Consider the following 15,304-nt stretch of genomic DNA (forward strand, 5'->3'; position numbering starts at 1 on the left):
TACTGGCCTATAGTTGCCCGATTCCTCCCTACTACCTTTCTTGTGAATGCGCACAACATTTGCTAATTTCCAATCTCCTGGGACGACTCCTGTTGCCAGTGATTGGTTAAATAAATCTGTTAATGGTTTTGCTAGTTCACCGCTGAGCTCTTTTAATAGCTTTGGGTGTATCCCATCAGGCCCCTGTGACTTATTTGTAGTAATTTTAGACAGCTGACTCAGAACCTCTTCCTCTGTAAAGACACATGCATCAAAAGATTCATTAGTCTTCCTTCCTAACTGAGGTCCTTTTCCTTCATTTTCCTTTGTAAAAACTGAACAGAAGTATTCATTGAGGCAGTCAGCTAGTTCTTTATCTTCTTCCATATACCTTCCTTCTTTTGTTTTTAATTTTGTAATTCCTTGTTTTAGTTTCCTTTTTTCATTTATGTATCTGAAGAATGTCTTATCGCCTTTTTTCCCTGACTGAGCTCATTTCTCTTCTGCCTGTGCTTTAGAAGCTCTTATAACTTGCTTGGCCTCTCTCTGCCTAATCTTATAAATTTGCCTGTCATCCTCTTTTTTTTTTTTTTTTTTTTTTAATAATTACTAAATGCTATCTTTTTATTTTTAATGATTTTGGCCACTTCTGCTGGTCTCTTCCTATTTTTGCTTTTACTGACAAGCCTAATGCAATTTTCTGTTGCCTTCAATAGTGCCACTTTTAAGTAGTCCCATTTCTCCTGGACTCCATTGAAACTGTCCCAATGCTCGGAGACTTGGGACTCTGGCATGGAGATGGCGTCTTCAATGTCGGACACGTGAGACATGACTGGGCTGTCTTAAATACTGAAGACCAGGAGAAGAAAAAACATGGACATAACAATTGATGGTGATGGAGAATAAGGCAGATGAAATATTAGTGAGACAGATGAGGGAACGGAGAAGTGCTGCCGAGCAAGTCCCGGAAGAGATGAGAGCCGAACGACCTAGGGTGAACCAGAATTACAATAGAGAGAGAGTGCGATGAGTGGACCCTGGCGGAATTTGAACTACGTGGCCTGAAACGTGCAGGCGGTGGAGTTGGGAATGTGAAACCTGGCCCGCGTGGCAGGTTGACCCTATGGGAATTGGGGCAGAGAGACCTGGTTAGTTATACAGGCAGTGACCTTGACTACGAGGCCTGATCTGGGAGGCCGCTTTATGCTGAAATTTGAGCTACGTGGCCTGCGACGTAACAGGCGAGAAATTAATAAAACGTAAACCTACCGACGTGACAGGTTGCCCCTATGCGAATTCACTATGTGACCTGGCTGGGGAGGTCGGCGGCAACAAAGGCACGGCCTGGTTGGCTGGTTGATCCTAATATTTTTGAGCTACCTGGCCTGGGTCGTAACAGGCGAGAAATTAACCAACGTAAACCTACCGACGTGGCAGGTTGTCCCTATGCGAATTGACTACGAGGCCTGATTGTTGTGGCAGGCGGTGGCCGAGGCCTGGCTTGGTTGGGCGAGATTATCTGAGTGGAGAAGCGAATGATAGAGAAGACGGGACCTGGCGGCGTGGCAGGCTGAGCTTGAGGGAGCAGAAGAGATTTATTGGTGTGACCAAATACCACTAAAAAGGCGTGAAGCTGTACAGAGGCGACATGTGGAGCCGCAGAGGAACCGTACCTTGAACCTAAGTGAGGAGGTAAATAGAGGAGGTTCGCTGAACCTCGCGTGGAGGACAATGGGCCACGAGGCTGGAAGCAATAGGTAACGTATACAAGAGTAAGTAGGTAGAGCATGCGGGAGCAGGAAGAAACGTGTAGCGAGGAGTGGAAGGGGTCGGGCTCAAGCGGAGCGGAAACACGGGACTCGCCCTCCACCCTCCGCTAGTCAGGTAAATTTTAGGAAGTTTAGTACTTTTATTTTTTTATTTTTTTAACGGCCAAGAAATGCAAAGTAAGTAACCATTAAATAATTTAATTTAAAGTGTGAACACATGCTCATAGTGACTTCTTTAAAACAAGCCCAGAGATGAAAATGACATGCTGCTTGTGGTTTCTGCTGTCCCTGCTTGTCTGATAAACATCGAGTGCTGTGGCTGGCAGAAGGAACCATCGCTGACGGCCCCCCCTAACCGAAAGCAGCCCCAGGCCCAGGGGGGGCAGCCGGAGACTAACAGGCACAGCCGCCGAAACCACATAGTAACAGGGGCTCCGTCCCCCACCCCGCAAGCGTTGGGGCCAGAAAGGAACCAGCGAGAGCCGGAAGCAGTTATAAGCGCACCTGCGCCCCTCCCACAAATGCGGGCTGATTAACTCAGCCCTCTAATTTGTATTTCAGCGATGAGTGTGCACTAGTGATGAGCGAGCACCAAAGTGTTTGTGTGTTCGGGTGTTCGGTCCGAACACATCGCAATATATTTGTGCGCTCGGCCGAGCACCCGAGTATAATGGAAGTCAATGGGAGGCGACCAGGCACCACCTGCTAACCCTATGCACTAAAAGTAAAAGGCCTGCCAAAAATTACAAGGAACAGGCACTCCAATGCACCTTTTATTAGACATAAAGGAGGGCATCACCCATTAAAAATTATTAATAATAGCCTGCTGCTGACCCTCAAAAACATTAGGAGCAAGGGCCTGCTAGTTACCCTCTAAAACATTACGGGTGAGGGCCTGATAGTGAGGTGACCCTGGAAAACATTGGAGGTGAGGGCCTGAGGGTGAGCGAACCCCATAAAACATTGTAGTGAGGGCCTACAGGTGAGCACACCGTATGAAACATTGGAGGTGAGGGCCTAAAAGTGAGCAAACCCCATAAAACATTGTAGTGAGGGCCTACAGGTGAGCAGACCGTATTAAACATTGGATCGGGAGGGCCTGAAGGTGAGAGAACCCCATAAAACATTGTAGTGATGGCCTTATGGTGAGCAAACCCCATAAAATATTGCAGTGAGGGCCTACAGGTGAGCAGACCGTATGAAACAGTGTAGTGAGGGCCTACAGCTGAGCAGACCGTATGAAACATTGAAGATGAGGACCTACAGCTGAGCAGACTGTATGAAACATTGGAGGTGAGGGCCTACAGGTGAGCGAACCCCATAAAAAATTGTAGTGAGGGCCTACAGCTGAGCAGACCGTATGAAACATTGGAGGTGAGGGCCTACAGCTGAGCAGACCGTATGAAACATTGGAGGTGAGGGCCTACAGGTGAGTAGACCGTATGAAACATTGGAGGTGAGGGCCTACAGGTGAGCGAACCCCATAAAACATTGCAGTGAGGGCCTACAGGTGAGCAGACCGTAGTAAACATTGGAGGTGAGGGCCTACAGGTGAGCGAACCCCATAAAACATTGGAGGTGAGGGCCTACAGGTGAGTAGACCGTGTGAAACATTGGAGGTGAGGGCCTACAGGTGAGTAGACCGTGTGAAACATTGGAGGTGAGGACCTACAGGTGAGCAGAACGTATAAAACATTGTACTGAGGGCATATATACTGTATGGAACAGGAGGAGGAGGAGGAGTAAACAAGATTCAAACATATACCCTTTTCTGGAGGTGAAAAAGTGCATCTGAATCTTGTGGATTGAGTACATTGTAAAGCATACATTTCAATTGCGTGTTTGTTCCTCCATTAGCTCAGCGTTCCTCTGGTGGAGTGGAGAAGTCAGGGCCACGTTTATTTTTATCTGAGTCAACCTGTCAGCATTGCCAGTGGACAAGCGGATACGCTTACCTGTTATGATGCCACCAGCAGCACTAAATACCCGCTCAGACAAAACGCTAGCGGCAGGGCAGCACCTCCAAGGCGTAGAGCGCAAGTTCGTGCCACATGTCCAGCTTGGACACCCAGTAGTTGTAAGGCACTGAGTGATCATTTTGGACGCTGACACGGTCTGCTATGTATTCCTTCACCATTTTCCAAAACCTTTCCCTCCTTGTACCACTAGGCAGTGCTTCAGGGTGAGGGTGCTGGCGGGGTGTCCTGAAAGTGTCCCATGCCTTGGAGAGTGTTGCCCTGCCTTTGTTGGAACTGCTGTGTGTTCCCCTTGTCTCCCTTCCCCAGTTGCCTAAGGAAGTATGGACTCTGCCGCTAGCGTTGTCAGATGCAAAACTCCCGAGCAATCTCTCAGCAAGTACCTTCTGGTATTGCACCATTTTACTCGTCCTCTCCACCACAGGAATGAGAGATGAGAAGTTTTTTTGTAGCGGGGGTCGAGAAGGGTGAACACCCAGTAATCCGTGTTATATAAAATGTGTATAACACGAGGGTCGCGGGTAAGGCAGCCTAACATGAATTCAGCCATGTGTGCCAGAGTACCAACAGGCAAGATGTCGACAGGCAAGATGGAGGCTGTTGCCTCTGCTACTGAGGGTAGTACCCATGGAACTTTAATTCCATCTGTTCAGCGTGGATGGGCCGAAGAGGAGGAGATGGAGAGTCATCCTGACTCTCCATCTCCTCCTCCTCCTCTTCGGCCAATCCACGCTGAACAGATGGAATTAAAGTTCCATGGGTACTACCCTCAGTAGCAGAGGCAACAGCCTCCATCTCCTCCTCCTCTTCACGGTCCAATTCGTGCTGAGAAGATGAACTGAGGGTGGTCTGGGTATCACCCTGTGTAATGTCCTCCCCCAGTTCCTCGTCTGGCACATTCAGAGCGTCGTCCTTAATTGTGGGCAGCGATCGTTTGAGTAGACACAGCAGTGGGATGGTGACGCTGATAATAGCGTTAGCGCCGCTCACCATCTGTGTTGATTCCTCAAAGTTTCTTAAAACCTCACACAGGTCAGACGTCCATGCCCACTCCTCGCTTGTGAATAGTGGCAGTTGATTTGAAAGGCGACGACCGTGTTGCAGCTGGTATTCCACAACTGCCCTCTGCTGCTCACAAAGCTTGGCCAACATGTGAAACGTAGAGTTCCAGCGCGTGCTCACGTGGCACAACAGTCGGTGAGCTGGAAGCCGCAAGCGCTACAGCAGCGTTGACAGTCCATCTGAAGCTGTGGACGACTTGCGGAAATGGGCACACACGTGGCGCACCTTCACTAGTAGCTCTGGCAAATTGTGGTATCTTTTGATAAACCACTGAACCACTAAGTTTTAGACGTGGGCTAGGCATGGGATGTGTGTCAGGTTGCCGGGCTCCAAAGCCGCCACCAAGTTACGGCCATTGTCAGACACAACCATGCCTGGTTGTAGGTTGAGTGGAGAGAGCCACAGCTCGGTCTGGTCCCTTATACTCTGCCACAGCTCTGCGGCGGTGTGCTGTTTGTCCCCTAAGCAGATCAGCTTCAGCCCGGCCTGTTGACGCCTTCCCACAGCAGTGCTACACTGCTTCCAGCTACCGACTGATGGCTGATGGCTGCTGGAGGTGGAAGAGGATGAGGTGGAGGAGGAGAAGTGGGGGTTGGAGCCAGTAACAGAGCTGCTTGAGGAGACCCTGATGGACGTAGGGCCCGCAATCCTGGGCGTGGGTTGCACCTGTGCAATCCCAGGGTACGAGTACGACTCATCACTCCCGGCCTCCACCACATTCACCCAGTGTGCGGTCAGGGAAATGTAGCGTCCCTGGCCACCAGCACTTGTCCATGTGTCCGTGGTTAAGTGGACCTTCCCAGTAACTGCGTTGGTCAGGGCACGGGTGATGTTCTGGGACACATGCTGGTGTAAGGCGGGCACGGCACACCATGAAAAATAGTGGCGGCTGGGGACTGCATACCGAGGGACCGCGCCCGACATCAGGCTGCGGAAGGCCTCAGTGTCCACAAGCCTATATGGCAACATTTAAAGGGCCAGTAATTTTGAAAGTTGGCAATTAAATGCTATGGCCTGTGGGTGGGTGGGTATTTGCGCTTGCATTCAAATGACGGTGTTATGGACATTTGGACGCTGCGCTGGGACAGGGAAGTGGATGTTGTTGCTGATGGTTCATTTGAAGGTACAGGTGCAGGGCGAGAGGCATCCGGGCCTGCGTCTTGGACAGGGGATTGGACAGCACATAACACAGGGGAAGAGGAGACAGTGGTGTGACCCGCAGACCCAGATTGTGGACCCAGGCGTTCGGCCCACTTAGTAGGGTGCTTGGATGCCATGTGGCGGATCATGCTGCTGGTGGTGAGGTTGCTAGTGTTCATGCCTCGGCTCATTTTGGTACCGCACAGGTTGCAAACTACCACTCTTTTGTCCTCTGCACTTTCCTCAAAAAAGCGCCATACTGCGGAACACCTACCCCTTGCTAAGGTTGATTTACGCATGGGGGTGATCGGTGTAACGGTTGCAGGCCTGTTTGGTGTGGGCCGACTTCTCCCTTTTGCCACCCCACTGCCTCTTCCAGCCTGTTGCGGTTCTGCGTATCCCTCCCCCTCTGTACTGCTGTCCTCGCTCGGATTTTCACCTTCCCACGTTGGGTCAGTGACCTCATCGTCAACCACCTTCCTCACTCTGCTCATCCTCCTGACTTCACCTAACCACAACCTCAGTTATTGACAACTGTGTCTCATCGTCATCCACCTCATGAACTGATGATTGACGTTCACCACCGTCATCTTCTTGAGACTGTGAAGGCTCAAGAGGTTGGGAATCAGGGCACAATATCTCAGGTCCCTCTTCAAGCATGCTGGCCGCGAAGGCCAAATCTAATAGTGGAGCTGAAAAGAGCTCCTGGGAATATCCGAGTGTGGGGTCACTGGTTTGGCAGGCCTCTCCATGGTGGGAGGAAGGATGATCTGAGCGAGGAGTTGGCTGACCAGACTCTTGGCTACAGAGACTGGACTTGGTGGAAGAGAGGGTGATGCTTAACGACTGGAAGCATTATCTTCAGCAAGCCAACCGACCAACTGTTGGCACTGGTCTGACTTGGACAGTGTTGTCCTGCGCCGCCTAGCTAAGTTGGACATGAAGCTGGGTACGTTTTTTTTTTTTTCAAATTAACAATTTTTATTGTTTTATCAAGTAGTTAAAGATAGCCATACATTGAGTGATATCATGTAAAATCATACAAATAATAGTTACACATGAAGGCAATAGATATGTAACATGATCAGTGTAAACCGGAGTGCGTGGAAAAAATAGTGCATATAGACAGTAATACAACCATAACAAGAGTTAGACATGGGGATCTTCGGAGGGATTGCTTCAGTGAGAGTACGACCTATGTGAAAGCATGGTTCCTGCAGCACAGGTGAGGCAGAATGGAGCAGAGAGGGGGGTCATGAGAAGTTTCTATATCTTCTCCAGGGTGACCATATCTGGAGGAAGGGAGACCTAGTCCCTAATTCCCAGTGAGAGATTTCCTCAAATCTGGAGATCTACCTTATTTACCCAGTGATCTATCTTAGGGGTTTCAGAGGAGAGCCAGTGGGAGGGCAAAAGCAATCTGGCTGCTGCCAGTAGTAGAGAGAAGAGAGAAACCTTATGTGAGCTTATTCCTCCTACCCCCAGAGTAAGCAGGACCAGGTCCGGGGTGCAGGGAGAAGAGGTCAGGGCAAATCTGATTGCTAGCTTTTCCTATTTCAGACCACCAGGCCTTGATAGGTTCGCAAGACCACCAGATGTGGAAGTAGGTAGCCTTTTCTGTGAGGCATCTCCAACAAACATCTGGAGATCCTGGTCTATAAAGACAGGTCTTGTCTGGGGTCCTGTACCAGCGGAGTAGAATTGTGTAACTGTTTTCTTGGATGCGGATGCATCTAGAGATCTTTGCTGTTTTAGAAAACGAGAAGGTCGGCTTTAAATCCCTCTCCCATAGACCTATTGCAGCGGGTTTTGGACAAGAAGGAGACGTCTTAAGTGACTTGTATATTGTTCATACTGTTTTGGGAGGGGGTAGCAGATTGCCGATCGGCCTCTCAGACCAGCTAGCTTCTCTCGGGGGAGGGGTATTTTTTTTATAAGAAGAAGTGCCTTTGACCTTAGAAAGTGCATAAGCATATGATTTTGAGTGGGTAGTCCCAACTTCATGTGAAGCTCAGCTTCAGGAAGCATACAGCCATCTGAATCCAAAATGTCGGATAGGGGGAGCTTGGAGTACCTTAAGGGGATAGGACAGCTCTCTCTTAACTCTTTAGGGGCTAGAGCTGAAACATCTTTAACGAGTAAGAGAGGAGCGGGTAGTGCCAAAGCCCCACCGCTGGCCGAGAACCACCCCCCAACCTTTAATGTGTTCCCAATCATGGGGTTGGGTATCAGGCTAGGTGACGGAGGTGGTCTGTCAGCCGGCAGGAGGGCTCGGGCAGGGGTGTGAAGAAAGGCATTCTCCAGGGGAAGCCATGTTTTATGGGAGGGGCTTCTAACCCAGGCCACACCCCTGGAGAGTTGGATAGCTTTCAGTTTCAGGGTCAGGCAATACCTCCGTGAGCTCTAGATTTAGTAAGCGTGTCAAATGAAATAGGTGAGCTTCTCCCTGCCATATAGATCTGCGCATCATCTTACTCAGGGCGATAGAAGAGTTTTTGGGGGTCTCAATAGGGAGTACTTGCATCAGATAGGTTAGTCTTGGAATTACCACCAGAGACATGAGGATGTTCTTCCTCCCAAACCAGGAAAGGGATGGAAAGTCCAAGGAGTCCAGCTGGGCGGCCATTGAGAGTAGAAGGGGTTTGTACTTCATTGTATATAAATCAGATAGACAGGGAGTGCGCTTCACCCCAAGACATGTTAGTTGTTGGGTGCGCCAGTTACATGCGGAGTTCTTCTGGATGGACGAGAGAACAGGGGGTGAGAGGCCAATATGTAGGACCTGAGATGTGGAGGGGTTCACTGTAAAACTGGACAGGGAACCAAAGTGACTGAGTATGGAGAGGATGGTCTCCATAGATTTGCAGGGGTTAGTTGCTGGGTGCGGTTTTATTACTTCTTTTTGGTGCCCGGCAGCGGGCACAGTGTCATTGCGCCCAGTGCCACGACCTCTGCCTGAACCATGAGCATAACGCCCACTCCCCCGTCCCTTAGTGCTGGCCTTCTTCATACTGACGGACTTTTGGGTCTTTGAAAGGTCTTGAGAAGAGTAATGTGCGACCCCGATCTCCCTCCCTGACTGGCAATGAGCCGACCCCGTGACCGGGAGCCATATAGCAGGACGCGCTCCGGCCAGCCAATCACTGTGATGCCAGGAGAGAACATGGCCGATGGCGATACTTACCTGCATGGTTATTGGCTGCTAAGAAGGCGCCAGACGTGCGGGGAGGAGACTGGAGCATGGCGCTACTCGGCCGAGCGCTCGCTCATCACTGCGCGGCTCGCGGCTTCTGATGCTTTGTCTCCATGAGCAGAGAAGGAAGGCTTCACAGACGTAGAGATGGCAGCAGAATGGCAGCGGGGCAGCTGTGAGCGGTGGAGGCTGCCGCCAGGGACGGTGGGTCTCCTGCTGGACTGCTGGGATCTGACAGTCTCTCTGCCTATGGAGATCAGCTATCCTCTGGCCGTGGCTTTGTCTGCTTCCCATACTACTGGTGCGGGGATATCAGGGGACCGTTCTGTTGGAGGAGGACTTCTAGAGGTCAGCGCTCTGGGCTAGCCTTACAGACACAGAAGGCATCGTCCTCCAATAATGCCGTAAAGAGACATCTCAGCCTCCTCCTCAATAGGCAGCACGGGGTCCTCCACCGGCAGCGCACGCGCTAATCCACATCTGTCCACCACTGGTAGGAATGTGCGCCATGGAACGTCGCCCTGGCAGCCATCCTCCAGTAGATGAAGGCCACAAACGGTGACCCCCCATCTCAATGGGCAGGGGATTGGCAAAATATGCATTACATGTAGAGGCCGGTAATATAGAGGTTGTAATATAATGTGGAGGCTGGTGATGTAACATGGAGGCTGGTAATATAGAGGCTGTAATATAATGTGGAGGCCGGTAATGTAACATGGAGGCTGGTAATATTTAGGCTGTAATATAATGTGGAGGCCGGTAATGTAATGTAGAGGCTGTAATATGTTGTTGAGGTTGATAATATACTATGGAGGCTGTGATTTAATGTGGAGGCTGGTAATATGGAGGCTGTAATATAATGTAGAGGCTGTAATGTAATGTTTAGGATGCAATGTAGAGGACGGTAATATGGAGTCTGTAATATAATGTGGAGGCCGGTAATGTAACATGGAGACTGAAATGTAAAGGCCGGTAATACGGAGGCTGTAATATAATATGGAGGCCGGTAATGTAACATGGAGGCTGTAATGTAATGTGGCGGCTGGTAATATTTAGGCTGTAATATAATGTGGAGGCTATAATGTAATGTAGAGGCTGTAATATGTTGTTGAGGTTGATAATATACTATGGAGGCTGTGATGTAATGTGGAGGCTGGTAATATGGAGGCTGTAATATAATGCATAGGCTGGAAATATGAAGGCTATAATATAATGTAGAGGCTGTGATGTAATGTGGAGGCTGGTAGTATGGAGGCTGTAATGTAATGTTTAGGATGTGATGTAATGTAAAGGACGGTAATATGGAGTCTGTAATATAATGTGGAGGCCGGTAATGTAACATAGAGACTGTAATGTAGAGGCCGGTAATACGGAGGCTGTAATATAATGTGGAGGCCGGTAATGTAACATGGAGGCTGGCAATAATTAGGCTGTAATATAATGTGGAGGCTATAATGTGATGTAGAGGCTGTAATATGTTGTTGAGGTTGACAATATACTATGGAGGCTGTGATGTAATGTGGAGGCTAAAAAAAGGGAGGCTGTAATATAATTTGGAGGCTATAATGTAATACATAGGCTGGTAATATGAAGGCTGTAATATAATGTGATGTAATGTGGAGGATGGTATTATGGAGGCTGTAATGTAATTTTTAGGATGTGATGTAATGTAGAGGACAGTAATACGGAGGCTGTAATATAATGTGGAGGCAGGTAATGTAACATGGAGGCTGTTAATATTTAGGCTGTAATAGAATGTGGAGGCTATAATGTAATGTAGAGGATGCAATATGTTGTTGAGGTTGATAAAATAATATGGAGGCTGTGATGTAATGTGGAGGCTGTTAATATGGAGGCTGTAATATAATGAAGATGCTGTAAATATAGAGGTTGTAATATAATGTTGAAGTTGATAATATAGAGGCTGTGATGTAATGTGGAGGCTATAATGTAATATGGAGGCTTTAAATAGGGAGGCTGTAATATAATGTTGAGGTTGATAATATAATGTGGAAGCTGTAATATAATATGGAGGCTGTAATGTAATGTGGAGGCTGTAATGTAATGTAAAGGCTGGTAATATGGAGGCTGTAATAGAAACATAGATGTAATGTAGAGGCTATAATGTAAGGTGGAGGCTATGATGTAATGCAGAGGCTGTAATAGAATGTGGAGGAAGATAATGTAATATGGAGGCTGTAATAGAAACATAGATGTAATATGGAGGCTGTAATATAAGGTGGAGGCTGTAATGTAATGCAGAGGCTGTAATAGAATGTGGAGGCTGGTAGTATGGAGGCTGTAATATAATGTGGAGGTTGATAATATAATATAGAGACTTTACTTTAATGCGAAGGATATGATGTAATTTACAGGCTGGTAACATGGAGGCTGGAAAATGAAAACCACCAGCACTTCTGAGCTCAGCCAATCAGAGGTGGAGGGCGGGGCCTGGAGGTCAGGAACAGCCCCGCCCCCAGTTCTCTTTCAGGTCCGCCCATGCTCCATATATAGGAGGGCTCTGGGCTGAGCAGTCACTGCTCTCTGCTCCTCACACCTAGAAGATGTCTGGTCGCGGTAAAGGAGGGAAAGGGCTCGGGAAAGGCGGCGCCAAGCGGCACAGGAAGGTGCTCCGTGATAACATCCAGGGCATCACCAAGCCTGCCATCCGCCGCCTAGCTCGCAGGGGAGGCGTCAAGCGCATCTCCGGCCTCATCTATGAGGAGACTCGCGGGGTGCTGAAAGTCTTCCTGGAGAACGTCATCCGGGACGCCGTCACCTACACCGAGCACGCTAAGAGGAAGACCGTCACCGCCATGGACGTGGTCTACGCGCTCAAGCGCCAGGGCCGCACTCTCTACGGCTTCGGGGGTTAATGCTGCCGCCGCCTCCTCCGTCCTCACAGCACAAAGGCTCTTCTCAGAGCCGCCCACATCTTCCCGGGGAGGAGCTACGATTCCACTGAGGGGTTAACACCGCCCGCCCATCAGGAGATCAGCGGCGCCCTGTGCTCAGTACAGCCGGAGGTCTACATTACAGAAACCCCCCAATAATCTGTAAATCCCGAGCCCCGGGTGTTCTCCACCGCAGCTACGAGACGCGCTGTGCTCGGAGACTGAGGGGTTAATCCGTCCCGCCAATGAGCGGCGCTGGTACAGGTCACATGACCGGCTCCACCTGTAAATCAGCAGCTCAACTATAGGCGGGAAATTCAAACGAGCGACGAGATCCTGAGCTCTCCCAGCCAATAGGAGCAGAGCTCGGAGACCCCGCAGCCGTTATGTGCCCGTAGGAGCCTCGTCCTCCTGTCCTGCACTGAGCGGCCGCACAGCCTCTCCCCAGGGAGCGCCACACTGAGGAGAAGGATGATGGGAGTAGTGATCGGGCATGGAGGAGGAGGATGAGGGGAGCTTGTATTGTAACTTCCCATAGCGTTACCGCATCTCATCTAGCTGACAGGGAGGAAAACCGCAGCCACTGTGAGAACAACGGGGAGACCCGGGAGCAGCTCCGCTGGAGACAGGGTGGGGGCTCTGAGAAGAGCCTTTGGGTCCGGAGAGCGGGGGGCGGCGCTCACTTGGCGCTGGTGTACTTGGTGACGGCCTTGGTGCCCTCGGAGACGGCGTGCTTGGCCAGCTCTCCGGGCAGCAGCAGGCGCACGGCGGTCTGGATCTCCCGGGAGGTGATGGTGGAGCGCTTGTTGTAGTGAGCCAGGCGGGAGGCTTCCCCTGCGATGCGCTCGAAGATGTCGTTGACGAAGGAGTTCATGATGCCCATGGCCTTGGAGGAGATGCCGGTGTCGGGGTGGACCTGCTTCAGCACCTTGTAGACGTAGATGGCATAGCTCTCCTTCCTGCTCTTCCTCCGCTTCTTGCCGTCCTTCTTCTGAACCTTGGTGACGGCTTTCTTGGAGCCCTTCTTGGGCGCTGGGGCGGACTTGGCTGGATCGGGCATTCTGACTGAGGACAAAATCTCGTCTGTTCTCCTCCTGCCACCGCGGCGGTATTTATACACGGCCATGCAAATGAGCTGCTGCTGACTGCGCGCCGATCTACTGGAGGAGAGGGTCACGTGGTGTCTACACTGCTCCCAATTGGCAGCCTCACATCCATCCAGCTGAGCCGGGGGCGGAGCAAATAGAGGGGCGGGGCACACCTACATCCATTCAGCAGAGCCGGGGGCGGAGCAAATAGAGGGGCGGGGCTCACATCCATCCATTCAGCGGAGCAACAGGAGAGGCGTGGCTCACATCCATCCATTCAGCAGAGCCGGGGGACGGAGCAGCAAGAAGGGAGGGGCTCACATCCATTCATAGAGCTGAGTCGGAGGGCGGAGCAGCAGGAGGGGTTGGGCTCATAGCCATCCATTCTGCTAAACCGGGGGGCGGAGCAGAACTCACATCCATCCATTCCGATGAGCCGGGGGAGGAGCAGCAGGAGGGGCAGGGCTCGCATCCATCCATTCAGCAGAGCCGGGGGGCGGGGCTAACAGCTCTCTTCAGTCTATCAGGGCCTCGCTGCTCTGCTGATAACCGCCCCTCACTGCGCCCCGCCCCCTGCTGGTAGTGATGCCGCCGCTGAGTGTACTGTGCGGGCAGGGGGGTCGTGCGCTCTATCCCTGGACACCAGCGCAGCGATGGAGCCGCTCTTCTCCGCACAGTGAATACGGGACTGTTCTCCCCTTCTCCGGTGGGGGGCGGGAGAAGGCGGCCACTGACGGGTTAATACTGAGCAGGCTATGGGGGCGGGGCTATAGAACTAGTACCATGGCTTTTGAAATTCCCGCTCAATTACCGTCCGGTTAGAATTCAGCGGCCGTGGAGAAGCTCCGCCCCCGGCTCATCTGATTGAATAGCTATTAGCCCCACCCCTCCTGCTGCTCCGCCCCGGCTCATCTGAATGAATAGCTATGAGCCCCGCCCCTCCTCCTGCTCCGCCCCCCGCCCTTCTCAGAGCCCCCACCTTCTCTAGGACGGAGCTGCCGCATTGTGTGAATACATGGAAGCCTCATGTCCGAGGCGGATTATTCCCTCATTATAGACCACTGATCGGGAGGATGAGGGGAGTAGTGATCGGACAAAGAGAAGGATGGGGGGAGTAGTGATCAGACAGTGAGGATGGGGGGAGTAGTGATCAGACAGTGAGGAGGATGAGGGGAGTAGTGATCGTATACTCGGGAGGATGAGGGGAGTAGTGATCGGCCAGAGAGAAGGATGGGGGAGTAGTGATCAGACACTGAGGATGGGGGGAGGAATGATCGGCCAGAGAGCAGTTGGGCAATGAGGAGAATGAGGGAAGTAGTTATATGGTACTGAGGATGATGAGGGGAGTAGTGGTCAGCCAGTGAGGAGGATGAGGGCAGTAGTGATCTGCTAATGGATGGATGTGAGCCCCGCCGTGCGCTCTATCCCCGGACACCAGCGCAGAGAAGGGGAAGGGGGCGGAGCTATAGAACAAGGGCCTTACAGTGATTGGCTGATCTCTGGCTTTTGAAATTCCCGCTCAATTACAGTCCGGTCAGAATCCAGCGGCCGTGGAGGAGCAGTCCATTACACACAGGGGACGAACCCTCTACAGCAGCAATGTCTGCCCGTACTGGCAGCAGGTCAGGAGCGGTAAGTGCCCCTGTGTGTAATGGACTGCTCCTCCACGGCCGCTGGATTCTGACCGGACTGTAATTGAGCGGGAATTTCAAAAGCCAGAGATCAGCCAATCACTGTAAAGCACTTGTTCTATAGCTCCGCCCCTTCTCCTGCTCTCTGCGCTGGTGTCCGGGGATAGAGCGCACGGCGGGGCTCACATCATCCATTAGCAGATCACTACTGCCCTCATCCTCCTCACTGGCTGACCACTACTCCCCTAATCATCCTCAATACCATATAACTACTTCACTCATTCTCCTCATTGCCCAACTGCTCTCTGGCCGATCATTCCTCCCCCCCCATCCTCAGTGTCTGATCACTACTCCCCCCCCATCCTCAGTGTCTGATCACTACTCCCCCCATCCTTCTCTTTGGCCGATCACTACTCCCCCCATCCTCCCGAGTATACGATCACTACTCCCCTCATCCTCCCGATCAGTGGTCTATAATGAGGGAATAATCCGCCTCGAACATGAGGCTTCCATGTATTCACACAATGCGGCAGCTCCGTCCTAGAGAAGGGGGGGGCTCTGAGAAGAGCGGG

At 51.2% G+C, this 15,304-nt stretch overlaps 2 protein-coding genes across 2 annotated transcripts; one reads left to right on the top strand and one right to left on the bottom strand.

The window, feature by feature from the left end:
- The first annotated feature begins 11,671 nt into the window (after nucleotides 1-11,671).
- LOC120982700 (histone H4) lies at nucleotides 11,672-11,995 on the top strand. Its single transcript, XM_040412957.1, has one exon. It carries the CDS (start codon nucleotides 11,684-11,686, stop codon nucleotides 11,993-11,995), a length of 312 nt encoding a protein of 103 aa, XP_040268891.1. The 5' UTR covers nucleotides 11,672-11,683.
- A 693-nt stretch (nucleotides 11,996-12,688) lies between these two features.
- On the bottom strand, nucleotides 12,689-13,073 carry LOC120982698 (histone H2B type 2-F). The gene has a single exon (XM_040412954.1). The coding sequence runs from the start codon at nucleotides 13,071-13,073 to the stop codon at nucleotides 12,693-12,695; it is 381 nt and encodes a 126-aa protein (XP_040268888.1). The 3' UTR covers nucleotides 12,689-12,692.
- Between the last annotated feature and the right edge of the window lie 2,231 nt (nucleotides 13,074-15,304).

This window comes from Bufo bufo (assembly GCF_905171765.1).
Source record: "Bufo bufo chromosome 1 unlocalized genomic scaffold, aBufBuf1.1 SUPER_1_unloc_1, whole genome shotgun sequence".
Classification (NCBI taxonomy): Eukaryota; Metazoa; Chordata; class Amphibia; order Anura; family Bufonidae; genus Bufo; species Bufo bufo.